We start from the raw sequence: 21,839 nt of genomic DNA on the forward strand, positions 1-21,839 counted from the left end.
TCGATTTCTTGATTTTATTTTGTACAAATCATTGAAACACTAAAGATGCTTTAATAAATGATGTTTTTTTAGACAGGTGAGCAATTGATTGATTGATTCATCAATTGAAAACGAATCAACAGTTAGTCTTATTGTTTAAATCTGTTTTTCTCGATTTACTGTGAGTACCATGTTTTACCGTGCCTAATATGGATCTAGCTCACTGCAGTGTGAACAATTGTCTGACAAGGCCTATTCGGATGGGATTCGTTTTTACAAGGGTAGATGGAGTAATGTAATTTTACCACAGCTTGTCTGTAATATTAATGGCCAATTCACACAGGATAAGATCTCAGTAAAACTAGCAGAAGTGGGAGGGGCAACTCGATTTACTGCCGTCACCTCTCTGTTGTCATGTGTGTATTAAGTTGATTCATGATATCATGTACCAACACATATAATCTATATATAACAGATGGGTATGGTTGAATGAATGAATTAAATTCTGATTGGATTCTGTTAGTAATAGGCGTTTACCCAAAGCTAAAAGAAGTTCTGTGTCTCTGATAAGTGCTTTCAACTCCTTTTTTTCTGAATGGTAAGCAGACAAACTTAGCACGGGATTAGTATTACTTGAGTTAAAGGGTTAGTTCACCCAAAATTGAATATTAGCCTATGATTTACTCGCCTGGAACTCATGCTTCTTCGGTTGCAGAGCCGCACGCAAAATAACAAAATTTGACGTGTGAACTAATTCTTCAGTTCAGTCTTTGTGTGCTAAAAAAAGGCCCACGAGTTCCTGTAGAGAGAGCAATAGACAATCTGCTTATTTTGCCAAATAAATGAAAAGCATCATCAATGTCTTCTCTCTTGCTGGATCATTATCTTACCTCGCTTTCCTCAGAGGTGGTCAAGTTCAGTTTGTGCTTGATTACACTATATAACTTTTTTTTTAATACTGTATCCTAAATTGTGGATAGTTAAGCTATATTTCATATGGTGAAGTAAATTTCTGGAGTGTTAACGATTAAAAGAAGGGGATAAAAACAAGAACCGTATAGAACCGAAAACCGTGGGTTTTGTGAACCGTGCCACCCCTAATATGCACCTCATCTGTTGCAGTTTTCATCCATTTGATTTATTGTTTTTGATATTTATTCAAGTGCATTTTTTGTAAACAGACTGAGTCCATTGCTCTTATTGTTTTGTTTTTTTCATTTATTGTGGATGTTTCAAATGTTTTCCCTTTTCAGTGTTAAATAGTCTTTAAAAATAAAAGTTTATTGATCTTTGAAAAGGTGTTCCTGCATTATGCCATTATTATTTTTTTTATGAAAATGGTCTCAGAACGACTATTATCATTTAGGTAACAGGTATCATGCATTTAGGTATCATGCTTCACACAGCTCCAGGAGGTTAATAAAGGCCTTTAGAAGTGGATTGATTGCGTTTGTGTTAGAAAACTTTATAAAAAAACTTTTTAAAACTTTATAAAGTAACGGACAATCCCCTTCCGTATTCAGTTTATGGAAAAAGTGCCTCTGCAGTTCAAAGGATAACGTGACCAGTTATGCTCATCAGGCGTCGCGTACGCATCTTAAACTCCGACAAGGCACTTTCAACAATTTTCCACGGAAGGCGATCAGCCAGAACTTTACTCAAAAAAGTTTTAAATATGGATATTTTTCTAACACAAAGACACCAATTTGCTTCAGAAGGTCAGAAGGCCCAGAGCTGTGCGGAGCTTGTTATTTGACGGACAGATGCTTTTTCATGGACATCAAAATTATAAAGCTTGGATTAGCCAGGACTTTTTTAATATAACTCTGATTGGGTTTTGTCTGAAAGAATAATGTCATATACACCTAGGATGACTTGTTGAGGGTGAGTAAATCAAGGGCTAATTTTCATTTTTGGGTGAACTATCCCTTTAACTTTTCCAGATGGTTTTACATTGCCGTAATCTTTATTGACATTGTCCGTAATGATTACGGTGATGGCACATTCGGACCGGACTAAAATCATGAGAATGATTTTAAGAAGTTGAGAAGTTTTGGTAATAGTTGCTTTAAATTAAACTAATCCCGTCCGAATAGGGCTATAGTATCCGTGGAGTGAACATGTCTAATTTTACCTCATTCTCAATTGAGTGTCTTTGTCACGTGTTCTTGTTTAATGTAATGTTTCTAATAACTGAGGGAGTGCTTTTTGATTTCTGGGCTGTGTATTAGTTTGTCATCACACATTTTTGGTAGATGGATAGTCAGTCAGTTCACTTTTTTTGTTCCATATGTTAGCATCAAACTGGCATTATGTGGTTAGTCAACTTTTATTGTATGGTAACTAGGCGCTTGGGTTTGTTTAGTAGGATTGCGAGACCTGCGAGTCGGTAATCTGTGTACAGTAGTTGTTACTTGAGCAACAAAAGTAAGACAATAACCGAGCCCATAGAGCTGCCTGGAAACCCTTGTTTTTTCCTAGTTTTCAACCATTGACTTAGTATAACTTAAAAGAATTTCAAATAATAATAATATTATTAAAATCTCTCTCTAATATAAATTAAACGTTTAAAAAAAACACCAAATGGAAACTGAAATTTCCAAAAGTTGCACTTTGTCCTGTTCCGCATGTACAATAATGTGTAATAACTAGGTACTACCCCTAAACCTTACCTAACAACCCATATAGTTCCCTTATATTACCCAGTTCTTTCTTAGGCAAGTACACATACTGTGCAACCTATATTTGTATTGAAGAAAATACACTTTTGTTTGATATTTTGTTTACTTGGTATAACTTTCTTTTACAGTGTCCTTGTTACATATACTTACTATAGTAATAGCTATAAATTATGCATAAATGCATGCAACTAAACCAAACCTAACCCTATAGTAAGTATGTAGTTAAGTTTTATTACTCGCTGTAGCTTAGTGTAATTATACGTTTAAGTCACGAGTAATATTAAATACTAGCTACATCATCTTACTATAGGGTTATAATTATGTTTGGGGTTAGTTGCATGTCTTTATGCATAATATATAGTTATTACTATAGTAAATATATGTTACAAGGACACTGTAAATTAGTGTTACCCTAATACGTTATTAAAATCAGCTTGTATCTGTTAGCATTAAAGGTGCACTATGTAACTTCCATCCGCTAGAGGTTGCATATTCAAAACAAACGGTGTAGTTTGATGACGCCAAGTTTACGTGCACAATCTTGGGACAAGAAAATAATCGGGATAGGACTCCGGCAGAAATGTTAACGTTACTGTAATATGAAGCAGAGCAGGATCGAGTTTTGAAGGAGCCGAGCTAGGCTGCTGGAGCGATTGTTAATATGATGAACAACACACGCCTCTTGAGCAGCGGGACTTTTATTATGCCGCAGTCACCGGTGCCTTTTCCAGTCATGAGTATGAGATAAAACGGATCTGTTTATCATATTGGTTACATTTAAGCGTGTTGAAAAAAGACGTTACTCTGTGTGTTCGCTCGGCGGCTGCTGTGACTCTTGTTCACACTGCCAAGAGTAAAGCGTTTCTGCAGAATAAAACCTGAAACCGAGGGTAACGCAGATGATGCAAATTTTGATAGGCGACTCTCACACGCCCCGGTTCATTGGTAAAAATAGCAGTTTTCTCTTGATTTACAAATAGTTGGAAGCATTTAGGATATTGTAAGTACTCAATTGAACAAAATGTATAACACTGGCCTAGTGGTTTTTGGATATTTTACTGAAAAATTTACATAGTGCACCTTTAATGCAAATATGTGAACAAAAAGCAATAGTATTAACTACCGTTAACAAATATAGTGACATGCATTGCTCATTTTTAGTAACAATGTTAACAAATTAAACCTTATTGTAAAGTGTTAGCACATTTTCTTAGTGCTTTACATGAGTTCTTTTGACAGTACATTTCATTACAGGAGTATATTAGTATAGTTAGCAAGGTCATTTGTGAATAATTGCAAATTAGTTGTCATGCAATTTGTGGGCCTTTGAGTCGTCATGGTTGAGAAGCACTGAAGTGTAGGATTGATGTCTCCTGTGACAGTCACTGTCTGAGCTGGCCCATGTGGACGGCAGGCTTGGATTCCTGTGGGCTGACGCTTTGGTGGTCGGGTGAGAATGCTGTCATGGCATTTCAGGCTGCATCCGTTTATTAAGAGTGTTTTGCGATGAAATCATCACAGGACATGTTAATCTCGGGACACTCAAAGAACATATTAAAGGAGAGAAAACAAAACATTGAGATGACCGTAAATGGTGACGCTTCATAAATTGTAGTCAAGTGGTTCTTTCCACAGAAATCCTGCTGACTTGTGTGTGTTTTTCGTGTTCAGTGTTAGAAGTATATGTGGTGTTTGTGAGTTCTCTGAAATGCTGTTTCAGTTCATCAATGCAGCAGTACAGGTCTGTTTGTAAACCATCTGCACTGGCAGTTCTTATAAAGTCTGTTTCGTGACGCACGCTGAAGAAGCGTAACTGCACCGTTGTGCTTTGTGCTGACAGCATTTCTGTGGTGTAACCCAACTGCAGCTGTATATGGAAAATCAAGGGATTTTTCAGTGTCCATACTTAATATTTCCTTTAACAAAAGTTAATAGGGTCATTTGGGAATTGTCGCATAAGTTCATTGTCATGCGACCAGAATTGCTTTTACACCTATATGGGTATTAACAGGTCTTGACATTGACGCTTTTGTTAACCAGCCACTGTGGCTAGTGGTTTTCTAAAGCTAATAGCCACTCAGCATCTTCACTGGCCACAATTTTGCTGTTTGGAAATTGCTTTTTGTATGATTAAAGTTGACTTTGGCATGCTTATATTACTTGATTCAGAACATTTAAAATCCTTTCAAACTTTCAAATGCAGAGTGACCGCCCAAATCAAGACTATTGTATATCAGCTGGTATGTGCAGGTTGGCAATATGAGAAATGTAATATGATACGAGTTAATTTTTTTAAGCTATATAAAAGAACAAAGATTCCTAAAAACATTTTCAGATACAGCCCTAGTTCACACGTACACTACACATGTATTTTTAAAACCAGTTTTTCCTTCTCCGTTTAAAAAAAAATCGCATTCTGACAAGATAGGTTTAAAAAAAAAAAAAATCTGTCCACATGAAGATGCAAAAACAGGCTATGATTGGCTGCCTGATTTCCACATGGGTCGCATCCGTGGCACTGAGGGATGCCATGGGCTCGGTGAAATCCTTCGTTTCTTTACTTTGGACTTAATTTGACAGGTATACTATAACTATATACGCAGAGGCAGGGCTCAAGTGGACTGTAATAGCTTCACACACTTGCCTTACTATTTTGTATTATTGCATTCTGGCGCCTCTGTTCTGCAATACAATAAGATAACTGTGCATGTATCTGTACACGTCATAAGCGCTGTTAGCAGTTATTAAAAGCTACTTCTGCCATTGCATAGACTCAACTCATGTAAACAGAGATAACGGCACACACTTAGACTTCACAAGCCGAAATCTTTGGTTTCATCATCCACACGACAACGCCACAACCGGAGTTTCTAAAAATCTTCACCATGGCCAGAGATTTCAAAGAAGTTAAGGTTTAGTAATTGGATGTTGTGTTTTGCGGGTGGACGAACAGACAAACCGCGTAGAAAGAGCTGCGGTGGAAATACCCGTGTTGGGTTTATTTAATATGTATACACTTATTTAACATCTGTAGTTGTTTCATTAACATTAATGAAAGACAGGCATTCAATTGAGCTGCTAAATGCATGAACATAATATTCTGAAACATACCCAGTTATTACCCTCCTGTTTATGTACACTTAAGCCATAACTGACTGTTCATGCTAAATACTCCACACGATGGACATTTTGACATCTGCGTAGCGTTAGGGCTGTAGCTATCGATTCTTTTAGTAATCGAGTATTCTACCGATTATTACATCGATTAATCGGATAATAATTACTTTTTTCTTTATATTACAATAGCAATACTAAATATATAAGAGAAAATAAGACGGGTATCTTAAAATTAGCATTTAACAATGTTTTCTTTTTAGAAAAATTCAGTTTTATTGCTGAAATTGCATACATTAGGCTAATAACGGAAACTAAAAAAAAATGAATGCATTAAATTGCCATGTTATATTATATAAAAAATCAATTTCAAATGGTATTTTTCTTTAAAATGGTATATAGTTCAATTTAAAACTAAACCTACAACCAATAAACCAGAATAAAAGTGATATAAATAACAATAATGCCTAAACATTGGATTTATGTTGTGCAACCTAGCTTCAGCATAAGCCTTTACTGTCTTCTGAAAGCTGTGTGGCTTTTGTAAGAAGCAAAAAATATTGGACAGGAAGGAAACTTGAAATAAGAACAAGAGTAGAGATGCCCGGATCAGCTCTAACGTCACCGAATCAGCTGTTAAAAACTAACCATCCATCCACACCCGATTGTCACAACTTTGAATCCTCAGTGTAAGCTCGATGCTATCGTCACACATTAGCTACACTAAAGTAGGTTGCTTTAAAACAAATCATCTTTGGCGAAATTGCATCACTTAAATAACCTAAACCAGGGTTTACAACCTATACATCACACGGAGGAGTAACTGCTGGAACATGAGCTAACACGAGAGATGAGTTCGTATTTAATTCAGACAAAGTAGGCTATATCGCACATACAGATCTATATTTTGAGCTAATCTTTCATCATTGTAGCACAGCTTGTTTTATTAAATTAGTAGCTATAAATATGATGTGCGAAATTTAAATTACACAAATTAATGAAAGCATTTGGTGGGCTAGCGAGTGTTAATGTCAAGCACTGGTTATTAATCTACACCAGGGGTTTTTATCTCAACTAAAACTATTTAAAAAAAATTAATTCAAATATTGCTTCCATAAAATCTAAATATTAGTTGAAAAATTGAAACAGAATGAAAATGGTTGACTTATATATAATATTGCTGAAATAAGTTAAAGCACTACAATTGTTGATTGGAAATAAACTTAAGATAAATTAAAACTAAAAATGTATCAATTTAACGAATAAAATACGAACAAACTTATATAAACTAAAGATGAAAGCTAATTAAAAATGACAACAATAACTGCTCAACACCGAACTGTAGCTTAAATTCTCCAGAGCTAGTGAGATGTGTTATGGCAGGTGGCATTTATTAAATTCTTCATTGTTTTCCTCTCCACAGGGCCACAGCCAGGTGAACTTTGTGTCTACACTACTGCGGGTGACCATGTCGGACCAGTTGGATTTGCCTATAAGGCAAGCAGGTACGGTTTCAGCTCTTTATGCCCTACATCCTCGTCTCCTCCTCGGCAGGAGCCAGTATTACTCCAGATGCTTCTGTCTCGTACTATTAGATGATGTTCTGGTGATGTTCCTTCTCACTGTCACCTCATGAGTGTCCCAGTTCCTCCTTTAGTATCAGATGTCATGTGTTGACACAGAGCTGAGACATTCTGCCACTGTGTGTTTGAGTAACACACACTGACTGCATACATTTGTCATTGAAGTCAGGGGTGCAGTTATTACATTCAATCTTAGAAATGTTTTGGTTGTTCCAGGAATAAACATAAATAATAAAATTATCATATCATCCCACTACTTTTCAGATGGCATTTAGGGTCAAATATGGTCTTCGGTGATGGGTTATAAATGTATATCAAAACTAAAATTGCCAGGTCACTGGTACCCCTTTCCAACCAAGGCAGTGCCGGTACTGGTTCAGAACCAGAGCTTAGTTTCAAATCGGTTCTTTTTCTTTCCACACCAAAAGCACCAGCTCTGAACCAGGACAACCTATGTTTGACATCGCACGCACATATTGAGGATTAGCATTTTGCCAAAACGATATATCGTGTGCAGCCCTCGTGTAGTTAGCGGCATGAAAAATATATAATACAGAAATTTTATAAAGATCGCCGTACTTCTAATCACTGAAGCTGTTAATCGCACCCAAGGGACAATAAATGAAAACTCCCTTTATAATCCGTGAAGCTGTATTATGAATCTCTTTTTGACATTGTTTCTACCTTTTTGGTTGTAATGAAAGGATTTGCAGAACTCGCGCTGAACAAGAACTCTGCCATTTTGAGCAGTTTGAGTCGTTCTGACAAACTTACACAACTAACTTAAAAAAATATATTTATTTAAGTAGCGCCTGACCTCTGTTTGTCAGTTCAGCGATCACATTTGCTGATCACGGTGTAGATTCGGGGTAGAGCGAGGCATGAGAAGAGTTGCTGATTCAGCAGCAGCGGGCAGGATTACTCTCTTCCGGCTACATGAACCCGTCTGCCATCAGTTTGATTGTCTCCATTCTGACTCGACCTCAATGTCAGCTAATTCTGGTTACATATTCAGCACTCGTGCTGGCATCTTTGTGTGCTTAAACCGATCACAGACTGTATGCCACATGCGTGGTCTGGCTGCCTGTGAGGAGTATGTTTTTCTGGGGGGTTTAACCACCAGAAGAGGCGGAGACTGCTGATGTTGAAGGAAGGCCCCTATCAAAACCATTTTTTCCCCAAATTTTTTTTTCTTCTAAATTCAGTTTAAGTTAAGTATATGAGCATTGTAGTGACGTTACGTGAGCTGCTCTCTGGCGAGGCCTCAAGCACACCTGCTGGGATTTTTCAACAGTTGCACAGCTGCATTGAGTTCCTGACATAGCTTAGGCTTTCATGACATCACGTGGGCATTCAAGCATGTTAACCTGAGCCTTTCTTTGTGTTGGGCTAGGATTTAAGGCCAACAGGTTTTTAAACATGTTCAGAATTACGTGTTATCATGCCACCTACATTATATGTATTTTGCAGAAAGCTTTAAGGTGTGATCACATGTATTTTTGTTTGGGGAATTTTCACATGTCAACATTTCTTCACATTTTACAATGGGTTGTTAACGCGAATCGTCCCTGACCAACAGAATGAAAGTGAAAGCGGCTTCTGTGCGAGTTGTGCTTCATACATGGCTGCTCTTTTTACCAAATACTGCAATACTATTACATATAAAAACACGTTTTACTCACATAAGTGTGTTGCACCATTCCTGTTGGATCCAAATCCGGCATCAACCAGAGACGTTATCTTATTGCCGCATAAATAAACATGACTGCACACTTGTACTAATATTCCAATCCAAGCATAACCTTTGGGTCTGAAGTGGCCCAGGGATTAACCCTTTCCCAACCCTGGGAAAAGTTTCAGTGGGGGCTGTTGTTTTGCGTGCGTTTGGCCAATCAGTGAACGCTTACATCACTGGTAGTTCCTATTGTTCTGGTTAGACTCTACTCTGAAGTAGGAGCTAATTTAGTTCCCTCTTAAGGCGTTCTTAAAATTGAAATCATTCCCAGTTCCTCTGGTGCAAACAGGCCAAAAAATAGGTACTTGTGTCATTAGTTCTAGGAACAATGAAAAAAAAAAAAAGGAACAATGAAAAGGCTCCTCCAGTGAAAGAGCCCCAACAAAACTTTTCAATGAAAAGTATCGAATGATGTTTTCCTTTTGATAAAGGAGACATTTATAAGCTCATTCAAAATGATGAGGTAGGTGAAATATATGCTCTCTTAGGGTGCGTTCACACTTATAGTTCGTTAGTTTGGTTCGTTTGGTCCGGACCAAAAAGCAAAAACAAAACATAATAGTCCTGGTCCTCTTAGCATTCACACGGCCATTTTTAACAGCGAACTTAAAGTTACCGAACCAAAGGCACAGGGAGACAATCAAAACAGCAGCAGGATTTCCTCCGTTGTGCAGAAAAGAGACGGGCAACTCTTATGCAAAAGAGACGGCCGTTCTGTCGTTGTTTACCTGCTAATAATGGGCAACACAGGAACTTTGATGAGAAGAGCCAGGTTTGCTTTTTGTGCATTTTTTCTAGCATTTTCGAAACATGCTCGTCTGACCAAATATTGATGAGGCACTTCCTCGTTGCTCCACGTTTGCCCTCTAACGTTAAAGTTACTAATTTTGGATACACCGATCTTTCCGCGTCGTCAAATCAGCTGCATTATGCGTTGCATCTTGTGACATTACGTCCTGTTTTTGGTCCGTTTACATGTTTGGTCCGTGTTGCGTTCATATATCAATCGAACCGCACCAGAGTTTGTTTGGAAGCGGACCGAGACCCATCTTTTTAGCGGTCTCGGCCTGCTTCTTTGGTGCGCACCAGGGTTCGGATGGCAGCGTTCACATATGTTCAAATGAGCCGCACTAACCGAGCAACCGCACCAGGGTTCGTTTTAATCAAACCAAACATGACAAGTGTGAACGCACCCTTAGAACCATCTACTGCAGTATCACCATAAAGTAGACATTGTCATAATTCATCAACAGTAGATCATAAGCAATCTTTTGATATGAATGCGCCATAGCCTGATGGGGTCTGTATCATTTTTAATCGTACTTTTAAACTTCAGGTTTCGGGTAGTAACCCGAGAACAAAAAGAACTACAAAATTCGACTGCTTTACGGCATATACGTCACTTCCACCAACACCCACACTTCCTTACATTAGGACGTGCGAGCCCAACTTTGTTCGTCGGATAATATAGTCATGTCCGAAGCAGCACAGACAAATAAGAAAGAAAAGGACAATATTTTTTCCAAAAGGTTTTTTAAGTTATTTTTAAGTAACTTTATTTTAAGTTAAGTTATTTTTTTTGGCGCAAAAGTTGCCAAGTGCTGCTTTAAGGCCTGGTTTCACAGACAGGGTTTCAATTAAGCTAGGATTAGACCTTGGTTCAGTTAGGACATTAAGTAGCTTCTATAAACATGTCTGAGAAAAAAAGTGTGCAATTTGAGACAACAATGGCACTGACAAGTTTTAAGATATACCAGTGCAAGTTGTTTTCAGTTAAAACAGTTCAAGCATTCATTTTATTCTGTGACTAGACTACACTTTAAGCCTGTTAAAACTGGGGGTAAATTTCATTACTTAAAGTCCCACAAGGACCTTTTTTTAAAATGTGCACTAAAGAAATATGCAAGTCAGCCCTGGTCCTGCTATCTCTGACCTCTGCCGTTGTCGTTCAGGTGTGATCTACCTGAAGAACATGGTGACACAGTACTGGAGTGAAGGAGATAATGCAAACACTGAAGCACCTACCAGTAACATCCCAGAAGAGGACAGGCAGTTCATTCGAGACAACATAGTGGAGGCCATCATCCAATCCCCAGAGCGCATCAGGTAACACACAGCTTCATGGACACGGGAAGAGATGAGAGATCACTTTCTTTTCTAAACTTTTTTTCTCTCTCTTTAAAAGAGTGCAACTCACAACTTGCATTCACCACATGATCAAGCACGACTACCCCAGTAGATGGACGGCTATCGTGGACAAGATCAGCTTCTACCTGCAGTCTGATAACAGTGCATACTGGCTGGGCATCCTGCTGTGCCTGTACCAGCTTGTGAAGAATTACGAGTAAGAGAGATTTGAAACACCCGCAGGTGGTGTTCACACTGAACATGGTTTCTCAGGAACCAGCCTTTTGCACAGTGTCTGATTTGATATATTACTTTTGCTCCAGTCGCATTTGTTAGTGCAGTCAGTTTCTGTTGTGTCTACATTGGTTGTTGTAGTGGTGATGTAGAACTCAACATGACTTTTTTCCCCCCTCCAAATTGGTACATTTAGCCTCTTAAGGCATGCTGCCAGGGTGAATGAAACATTAACAAATCGCTGCTGATTATCAGAAAAAGGTGCTGCTAGTTGGATTCAAATTTGGATATTGCCACGAAGAAGAACTTAATAATAATACTGGCGTGACATAACTAAATAGACAAATTAGCATATTTTTTATTAATATTAGAATGTAGTTCTAATGCATGACAATCACATTTAAAATAATTATTGAAGAATTGTTAAACGTGTGAAAATAGAATGATTTAAAAAAAAAAAGGTATTTTCCTGGATCTGACAGGATAAGCAAGCTGTCAATCTGGGCCACCAGTAACTATGCACCCTATCGGGAGAAGAGCCCGTACGGCCCATACAAGGACCTTCAGGTCTATTAACGTCAAGTAGACCCATACTCGAAAAAAACTCGCCGAAACTTGTGAGAAACCGGAAGGAGTATTTTTGACACAGAAATACTCCATCAAACGTCCAACATTAGTTTTTGAAACTTTGTCTATGTTTAGGATGGGAATCCAAGTCTTTAACAGTGTAAAAAGCTCAGTATGCATGAAACAGCATTCCCCCCCCCCTTAATTTATTAAATTCTATAAATATCTGAAACTATCCCAACAAGCATTGTTTTTTTTCATATCTTTTATTTATTGTAGCTGTAGTTAAATTTTATCTTTTAAAAAAAAGTCATGCAATTTAATTTAGACAAACAAGTCAGATTTTAAACCACATTTAATTGATCTTTTTTTTATTTATCTTTTTATATTTAAAGTTATTTAAAAAATGTATTTTTCAATTGTGGCATCCTGATGCAAGTCTGTATTTTATTGATTTTGTAAGGTATAAGAAGCCTGAGGAGCGCCAGCCGCTGGTCGCTGCCATGCAGATCTTCATGCCCATGCTGAAGGACCGATTCATACAGCTGCTGCCAGACCCCTCCGGCGAGTCGGCCCTCGTTCAGAAACAGATCTTTAAGATCCTTTATGCTCTCTTCCAGGTACTACCGTCATTTCTGTAATAAAGGAGCTCTCAGCTTATCCAGAAAAAAGTCTTCTCGCATTAATTGATTGGTCTTTTTACAGTACAACCTCCCTCTGGAGCTGATCAATCGCCAGATTCTGACTGAGTGGATGGAGATTCTGAAGACTGTCGTGGACAGAGATGTTCCTCCAGTAAGGATGTGCTCCTGTTTATCATTTGTTATTTTTGCTAGTGCAAACTGCAGTTTCGTTTTCTGTTAGTTTAAAAATGAACGCATTTGTCAACAAATTGATTTAGGGCTTTGTTCTAAGCCTTTTTTGAGGGCAGTGTTTAATTAGAGCTTCTCCAATGGCATGTTTTGGCTGTCGTCATCTATTTTCTTGATTTTATTTGATCTTTTTGATGAATGGACATCTTGGAGTTTTCAAAATAATAATTTATTTAATGTAAAATAACTAAAATAAAATCAATTACTGAGCATCTTATTTTTGCCAATTGTGTTTGGACACACTGGTTTAAGGGGCCATTTATACGACACAGTTTTCAACTAAAAATGGAAAACATTAAGGTTTTTAGGACATTGTCATGTAAATGTACCCCTAATGTTCTGAAAGTGTCAGTCATTGGCTGAGAGTGAACGGTGTGCGTAGTGTTCATCTACGTTTAGGGCCGTCTCCGGTCTGTGTCTTACAGGCTGTGGGACGGTTCTCACGCCACACTCACAGCCACAGAGCCACTGGAGATCATAGTACTGGCCCAGTGACGTCTAAACGACTGCCCTCCACTGGCCAGCCTCCATAGTCTCCTACAAAAGCCAATAAACTCTTCCTAAAGATCACAAATCGATGTTCTGAAAAGCATACTAACACACTAAGGGTGCTTTCGCACTTGGTTCGATTGCCTGGACCAAACCCGAGTTTGATTGCTCGCCCCTGCCTCTTGCGTCATCAAAGCAGCAGCTGTTTACCCGTTTGCTTTGTAACGGCAGCGAGCATGAAGGCGGCAAAATGCATAGCGTTGCTCCCGTCACTTTTAAATGTTTGTCTTTCAACCGTTGGTTTTGTGACCAGAGCTTAATTATGTAATGTCAATCAGGTAAATGAGTGAAACACACACAAAACACAAATTTTTAACAAATCATACGTCATTAATAGCGGTTCGCTTCCGCAATTTAATGCGATTGCGTTCACATCAGCGGAGTTCAAATTAACCGAACCCCAGACCACCTTTTAAAGCGGACTTGGGTACGGTTCGCGGGTGCGCACTCGATTTCGGAAGACCGCGTTCACATCAGCCAAACCAACTGAACTCTGACGTCAATTGAACCCAGGTGCGCACCAGAAATGCTAGTGTGAAAGCATCCTTAGTTTGTTCAATTTCACATACTTTTTAATAGTAGGCATTGTTCATATTTGCCTCCCTAAAGTTCTTTTGTGTGGCTTTGCAGGAGACCCTTCAGGTGGATGAAGACGAGAGGCCCGAGCAGCCCTGGTGGAAGTGCAAGAAGTGGGCGCTTCACATCCTCGCCCGGCTCTTCGAGAGGTAACATACTAGCATAACATCACTTCCTCCCAGGAGCAATACATATAAAGCTTTCGCAGATGACTCATGGTCCATTTGAATTTCAGCCCACGCTGAGCAGTTGGAAACACTCGATTAGTTATTTTCAGCGGAAGGTCTTGTGTGTTTGAAACCGTTACTGGATTTTCATGCATGTTTTTTGCCCAAAGGTATGGCAGCCCTGGCAACACAACCAAAGAGTACACAGAGTTTGCAGAGCTTTTCCTCAAGGGTTATGCCGTGGCTGCACAGCAGGTAAACCCGGGGACCTCAGTGGATTGCTCAGTGGGTTGTTGGCATGACGTGTGCTGATAACTTTTGACTTTTGTTTCTGATAGGTACTGTTGAAGGTGTTGTATCAGTATAAGGAGAAGCAATATGTGGCTCCTAGAGTCCTGCAGCAGACACTGAATTACATCAACCAGGGAATCGCACATGCAGTCACCTGGAAGAACCTAAAGCCACACATTCAGGTGTGTAGATGTTGTTTTACATGATGCATCATGTTTGACTTGGTGCAAATGAAAGGGTTTTTTTCATAATTAAATATTAGGCAAAATAACCCTAGGTGTGGGCAATAATCAATGCGAATATCAATATTTATATATTTCTCGTTTTTTTCCCACCATTTTCCCACCATTATCATAAAATAAACAAATCTAGGTTCTCCTTTAGTTTATAGGATAGAGGCTGATCTGAATGCGCGCTTGTAGTTGATTTAAAAAAATGGGTGGGGTTTAAGCAGACAACATAGTCCAGCATGTCTGATGTTTAACTGACACTTATGACCGTTTGATTTAAAAATTGAAAGCAAAAAATTGTTAATCATTCACAATAAGATCAAAAACATGCAGTTATAAAACAAATATGGTGGTTTTGCATCTAATGCTAACCAAAAAGCCTGTTACCAAATAAAGTGAAGTGCAGTTAAAAAAGTTTTAAAATGCTTGTTCTCCTTTCTTCCAAGCATAATTTTTTATTTTTTATTAATGCATCAGTATATCAATTAATAAACGGCCATATGTGGCAAAGTGTTTAAGATATATTAACACAAAACACTACAGTGAACTTCTGAGGGATGAATCAGTCACTGAATCATTTTGAATTAAAAAAAGAACCGATGAACCAGAGTGAGGTTTCTCATAATTCTGTCACAAGTTAGCTAGATTAAAGGCAGACGGCAACTAAATAATTGTGACTTAAATATTCAATATACATCTTTCTTTCTTGTTTTCATGGTTTTGCCAGGAGTAAGTCACGAGTGACTGTGCATTGCAGTGATTTTTACTGCAAGCGTGTTCTTGCCTAAACCTCATTAACCATGGTGAAATTACTGTAAAGCGCTGCTTGATGTCTCGCACCTTTATTCAAGTTGTTGTTGTGTCTGGTTTCAGGGAATCATTCAGGACGTGGTGTTCCCCCTCATGTGTTACACAGACAGTGATGAAGAGCTCTGGCAGGAAGACCCTTACGAGTACATCCGCATGAAATTTGGTTAGAGCGCCACCATATTTATCTGCACTACCAAAAGATTCTTCCAGCGTTGAAGACCAAAGCTAGATCGACTCGCTCATGCTTTCTCTTTCCTCTTCCTCTTAGATGTATTTGAAGACTTCATCTCCCCAACCACTGCAGCTCAGACACTTCTCTTCACCGCTTGCAACAAAAGGAAGGAGGTGGGTGTTTGGAAGCGCCATCTGGCATTATGAGGCTTATGATGTGACTGTTTGGCTGAATTTTGTGTATATCTTACTGCCAATACTCGTATGTCCAATCAGCGCCCTGCTGCTCCTTCAACAGAACTTTAGATGCTTCTGACGCCAGGTGGAAAGAGCTTGTTCGTCATCTCAAAGAGTTTTCTCTCTTATCCAATTGAAGTGCTTTCTTTGTAATTTGATGTTTGAATAAAGCTGCAAGTAGCGATCATCAAGCTCAAACGGCTTGTGCAGACAATAGTTACACAATGGCCATGTCTCTTTTGAAATATAATATAAGGTATTCCATACAATCATACGTTTAAATATGACAATCAATTAATCTGTTGATTATTTACTCGATTAATCTAATTAAAATGCCATATGTGCTCCCCCTCTGATGTTCAATAAAGTCTGAAGTTTAATGGCGATTCACTTGCTTTCAGGTCCTCAAACCTTAATGCAAAATGCAAATACTCATGGGATTTTGTAACATTTACAGATAAAAGGGATATAAATGTAAAATGTATATTTTGCATGGAGGAAAACAATCTCCGGTACATTAAACAGCAGTTGCCAGAGCGTGTGATGGGGCGGGTTTGTTTGTAGATTAATACGATCTATTCCATTGTTTTGGATAACTTTGTTTGTGCACAGCTCACCTTGTGTCCTCTGCTATACTTCAAATGTGTGTTGTTAATTGAAAAGCATTATTCATTCTATAAAGTGACTGGCTGTTTGTTTGTTTTTCACGCACAGCCTGCAGAAATATTTAAGTAATTGAGTCATTGATTTGAATGATTTGGTTGTTACTGCCCTCGTTTTTAATCATGATTGGTAAAATTACCCAACTAGAGCTTACGTTTTCGATTGATTGATTTGAACTGACTCTGAATTTAGATTTTGCCTATTCGTTTTCATACTTTTCAGAGCTTTCTCTTGTGTAAGCAGCCTAAGATTTTGAGTTCAAGCCTGTGTTTTGAAAGTGTCAGTCATTGGCTGAGGGTGAACGGTGTGCGTAGTGTCCGTCTACGTTTAGGGCCGTCTCCGGTCTGTGTCTTACAGGCTGTGGGACGATTCTCACGCCACACTCACAGCCAAAGAGCCACTGGAGATCATAGTACTGGCCCAGTGACGTCTAAATGACCGCCCTCCACTGGCCAGCCTCCATAGTCTCCTACAAAACCTGCATGTGACATGAATCATGGGATGTTTTGAATCAACAGGTTTACCTTCTCGTTGTATAACAGGTGCTGCAGAAGTCCATGGGTTTCTGTTATCAGATCCTCACTGAACCCGCCTCTGACCCCAGGAAAAAAGACGGTGCCCTTCATATGATCGGCTCGCTGGCTGAGATTCTTCTCAAGGTGATTTTTGCATTACAGTTCAGGTTTTTCTACTGTCGTGGTTGGGCCAGTGGTTCAATTTTTTAGTTGCCAAAATTTTCACTTGCGCCTCCCCCAAAAAATGTAAATTGTTTATTTTCATTGTTTTTGACCCATGTAACCTTGTATTCTAATAAATAATCTTATGGCTCAAACATTTTTAGATAAAACTGAATAATATGAGGTTCAAATGTTAAATAAAGTGCTTTTAAGTTTTTCATGTAGATCATGTAAGTTGTGTCCAGGTGAAGTAGTCAAATATACACTGGCCAACACTGTATAGTCGTCATTGTGTAAATATAGATTAATCTCTGTTAAAGCTACAGCATTTATTCTGTTAAGAGCATTTAGGGGATTCTGTCTTTTAACATTGGCACAACCCGCTGCATGTTTTTGCTGTCATTAAGGCTGAATGCACAGATCCAATATATTGATACACATTTTCTTTCTCAACTGTTTACCTTCACATAAGACGCAAGCAACTGTTTTTATTAGAATATTCCTTGACAATTTTGTGTCCACTCAAGCTCATAGACACCAAAAAGAACACACATTTGGTGTTTGCAATGGTTGCAGATCATTTGAATGTTTAAATTAGAAAAAATTCAGCCTAGAATATCTAATGTAGGTTTTTAAGTTGTTGAATTGATCATTAATTTATTATTTATTTTTTTCAATCAGAGGAAGATCTACAAAGACCAGATGGAGTTCATGTTGCAGAATCATGTCTTTCCTCTGTTCCGCAGTGAGCTTGGTTACATGAGAGCCAGGGTGAGAGATGTGCTCATTGCAGTTATTAAAGAATATTGTGTGGTGGAAACACCGTCGACTTGCCTTACTTCATGGTAATTCTGCCTCTAGGCCTGCTGGGTGCTTCATTACTTCTGCGAGGTCAAGTTCAAGATTGACCAGAACTTGCAGACCGCCCTCGAGCTCACCCGCCTGTGTCTGATCAACGACAACGAGATGCCTGTTAAAGTGGAGGCTGCCATCGCCCTCCAGGTCCTCATCAGCAATCAGGAGAAAGGTGAAGATTTCACAAATGTATCGCTCTTTTTCTGCCTCCATCTCACATTTATATTAAGAGTGCTTTAATTGTTTGTTTTTCCCATCAGCCAAAGATTATATCACACCACACATCCGACCCGTGATGCAGGCCCTCCTCCAAATTGTGCGTGAGACCGAGAACGACGATCTCACCAACGTCATCCAGAAGATGATCTGCGAGTACAGTGAGGAGGTCACCCCGATCGCTGTAGAGATGACCCAGCATTTGGTTAGAACTGTTTTATGATTCATTTAAAACGGGGTCCTTAAAGTCTTAAATTTAGTTTAATTAAATCTTAAATGTATTAAATGGTCTGAGAATACCATGAGTATTAATTATAATTTCGAGAGGTCCTAAATTCGGGGAACGGAAAAGCAGGAATTGTGTTATGGGTTAATGTGGTTATTCAATATCAAAAGGCGATTTATTTAATAAAACGCTCCATATTTGAAAGTAAAAATGTATAACATTGATGTTGCGTATTCTACATGCTTGTGCTTTCTGAGTTATATGAATGTATATCTGAAGGGAACCGTCTGGGTGGCATTTTCTTTACATATCTCCATATAATGCCTAATAAGGCAGTGTTTATAAGTGTATCGCTGCTTTGTTTACTGGGGAAACTGCTATATTTCTGCTGTTCCATAAGCACATACTGTCAGAGATTGAATTTGCATTTTCATTCAGCGTTTCTCCCTTTTTTGTTCAGACCAATGTGAAGATCAGTCAATGTTTTCCCACTGCTTACACACAGTGTTGGAAATGTTAACCTTTGAATCGATAAGAAGCTAATGTGTATTCAAAAAATTATATACATCTATTCATGCTCGATTCCTCTCTCTCAGGCCATGACCTTCAACCAAGTGATCCAGACGGGGCCTGATGAGGAAGGAGGTGATGATAAAGCAGTGACTGCCATGGGCATCCTCAACACCATTGACACACTTCTGAGTGTAGTGGAGGATCATAAAGAGGTGAGAAAATAGAAACATGGGCTGCAGTAGTTCCTCCTGTCTCTCTGGCCTGTAACACCCTGCTGAATGCATTCCAGCCGCCCACAAAGGGGACAGAACTGTCTTTAAATAGCCTTGTGGAAATCTATCTACATTTTATGTGTATAAAGCAAGTGCTTTCTTTGCACTGTATACAATTTCATGCTAATTACTTTGATATGAATTTGAACTGAATGCATGTTTAGAAATGTATGAATGTAATTTATTCATGGAAGAAGATAAACCATGTGAAAGTTAGGGAGAGCTAGCACGATTATACTTTCTTGGACTGCACACCAGTGCTTTAAGCAAAGTCCATAAGGACATAGAAACACTGTTCAGTATTTATGTGCCTTACTGTTGAAATTTTTATTTCTAAAACGTGATTTCTGCTCAATGTTTTTATTTTAAGTCGAGATAAAATGCTACCTATCAGATTGTGCGCACACTAATTATATTACACAACTATCTGAGCAGCCATGCCGCTGTTAACAAACACTGCTGATTGACTGATTTCAGATTACCCAGCAGTTAGAGGGCATTTGCCTGCAGGTGATCGGCACCGTCCTGCAGCAGCACGTCCTGGGTGAGTCACACACTCGTGGGAAAGCCTGTTTTGTGTGAGGTTTTTGGCTTTGTGTTCATTGTTTCGGGTTCATTTTCCCAGAGTTCTACGAGGAGATCCTGTCCCTGGCCCACAGTCTGACGTGTCAGCAGGTGTCTCCTCAGATGTGGCAGCTGCTCCCTCTGGTCTATGAGGTCTTCCAGCAAGATGGATTCGACTATTTCACAGGTAATGCAGAGCCTGGCGTCTAATTTGCATGTCAACTCTATGAACTTCCTCCGTAAATTCTGAACAGAAGGTCAGGGAGATTACACAGATATCCGTTGGTGGTGAAATGCGTGACAGTTGTTTACTCCAACTCGGATATAAAAGATTTGAGTATCACTTCATGTACCTTTTTTTGTTTCAGATATGATGCCACTTCTCCATAACTACATCACAGTTGACACGGACACGCTCCTGTCTGACACCAAATACCTTGAAGTAATCTACAGTATGTGCAAAAAGGTACAGCAGTCCCTCTACTACAATACACACCATAACTTAAGGCATTTGCCAACTGTACATGCTCTAGCAATGTATGTACAAATACTGATCAATATAAGCTAACATGTACTTAATATGGATTAAGGTTAGGTTTAGGGTTGTTATAGTGAGAACATGCATGTAAAGCAGGACTGTACAAAAGTGCAACTGTCTTTGACTTTCAGAACGTGTGGCAGAATGACTTTTTATTAAGACATGCATGTTTGCCCATTCAGATTTTGTCAGGAGACCCAGGAGAGGACCCAGAATGCCATGCGGCAAAGCTCTTGGAGGTCATCATTCTACAGTGCAAAGGTCGTGGTATTGACCAGGTGTGTTCTTGATCTTTAGGTCTTTCCAGCAGTAATATTTGAGAATTTTTGGCTGAGATTGTTTTAATAAAATTGCTAACTGTTCTGCATTATGATTATGAACAGCAAGCTTTTATAATTTATATAACATGAATGTAGCATTTTGAAGTCACTGAACTGTTACCAGTTTATTTTGGCTTTAATTTTATTTGAAAAATATATTAACCATAATAACCTTACTATTTGATATATCATTTTTGAATGCCTCCAAATGATCAATTTGGCTGACAAACCTGTTGTACACAATCCACTACATGTCGACTGATAGATAGTTCATACTTTTTAGCAAGTAAAAAAGTATTTTTGCTGTGAAATAATTTATATTGAGCAGTATTTTAAAAAAGTGAAGTGACCTAAGTTTGCTTGATTATTTGCTTGAAATTTGGGTCAAATGATCATGTTTTTGAGGAAAGTTTATTTGTTTATCTCAATCATCATTGCATTGCATTTTAAAATGAGTACTCAGTTTTTAAAAAAAATAGTACATAACCATACTACAGCATTATTATGAGATAGTTACAATGTATATTTAAATGCGTTTAAATGTTAGAAATTTGCTATACTGTTATAAAAAGTACAGCAAAAAAACAAGCTATCAGAATTTTGTCTTACTTTTTGGCCATATAAATATCAGCAATTGCACCAAATTTCATACTTCTGAGGGATTTCCCCCCCCTTAAGTATTCTCTTATATATTTTATGAGCATAAAAGTTCAATTTTAAAAGATTAGGTTTGCATGGCCATTGTTTCATATGTCAATATGAGCTCTGTGTCGTTCCTGCAGGTGGTACCCTTGTTTGTAACGACCGCTTTGGAGCGTCTGACGCGTGAAGTGAAGACCAGCGAGTTGAGGACCATGTGTCTGCAGGTGGCCATCGCAGCGCTCTATTACAGTCCTGCTCTTCTCCTCAACACGCTGGAGAATCTGCGCTTCCCCAACAACACAGAGCCCATCACCAACCACTTCATCTCCCAGTGGCTCAAAGACATCGACTGCTTCCTCGGGTACACGCTTCATGACATTTTCTGGGGTGCTTGCTCTGTCATTTCTCAGGGCACGAGTAACCTGCGATC

The 21,839-nt window shown here is 38.7% G+C and overlaps 1 protein-coding gene and 2 non-coding genes across 4 annotated transcripts in view; all 3 read left to right on the top strand.

The window, feature by feature from the left end:
• Positions 1-21,839, top strand: part of ipo7 (importin 7) — a 28,011-nt gene that overhangs the window by 1,638 nt on the left and 4,534 nt on the right. For both annotated transcript variants that reach the window (XM_067457844.1, XM_067457916.1), the window contains exons 2-21: positions 7,198-7,279; positions 11,045-11,198; positions 11,278-11,436; positions 12,484-12,640; positions 12,726-12,815; positions 14,072-14,166; positions 14,355-14,439; positions 14,523-14,657; positions 15,579-15,678; positions 15,784-15,860; positions 17,129-17,245; positions 17,945-18,034; positions 18,125-18,290; positions 18,379-18,539; positions 19,157-19,285; positions 19,823-19,889; positions 19,971-20,096; positions 20,278-20,375; positions 20,630-20,725; positions 21,550-21,770. In XM_067457844.1, the coding sequence (XP_067313945.1) occupies positions 7,198-7,279; positions 11,045-11,198; positions 11,278-11,436; positions 12,484-12,640; positions 12,726-12,815; positions 14,072-14,166; positions 14,355-14,439; positions 14,523-14,657; positions 15,579-15,678; positions 15,784-15,860; positions 17,129-17,245; positions 17,945-18,034; positions 18,125-18,290; positions 18,379-18,539; positions 19,157-19,285; positions 19,823-19,889; positions 19,971-20,096; positions 20,278-20,375; positions 20,630-20,725; positions 21,550-21,770 (2,405 nt within the window). The remainder of the gene's footprint in view (positions 1-7,197; positions 7,280-11,044; positions 11,199-11,277; positions 11,437-12,483; positions 12,641-12,725; positions 12,816-14,071; positions 14,167-14,354; positions 14,440-14,522; positions 14,658-15,578; positions 15,679-15,783; positions 15,861-17,128; positions 17,246-17,944; positions 18,035-18,124; positions 18,291-18,378; positions 18,540-19,156; positions 19,286-19,822; positions 19,890-19,970; positions 20,097-20,277; positions 20,376-20,629; positions 20,726-21,549; positions 21,771-21,839) is intronic.
• LOC137088995 (small nucleolar RNA SNORA23) lies at positions 13,257-13,437 on the top strand. The gene has a single exon (XR_010907623.1). It is a non-coding gene; the product is annotated as a small nucleolar RNA SNORA23 (small nucleolar RNA).
• LOC137089001 (small nucleolar RNA SNORA23) lies at positions 16,883-17,063 on the top strand. Its single transcript, XR_010907624.1, has one exon. It is a non-coding gene; the product is annotated as a small nucleolar RNA SNORA23 (small nucleolar RNA).

Source organism: Pseudorasbora parva, chromosome 1 (genome assembly GCF_024679245.1).
Source record: "Pseudorasbora parva isolate DD20220531a chromosome 1, ASM2467924v1, whole genome shotgun sequence".
Lineage (NCBI taxonomy): Eukaryota > Metazoa > Chordata > Actinopteri > Cypriniformes > Gobionidae > Pseudorasbora > Pseudorasbora parva.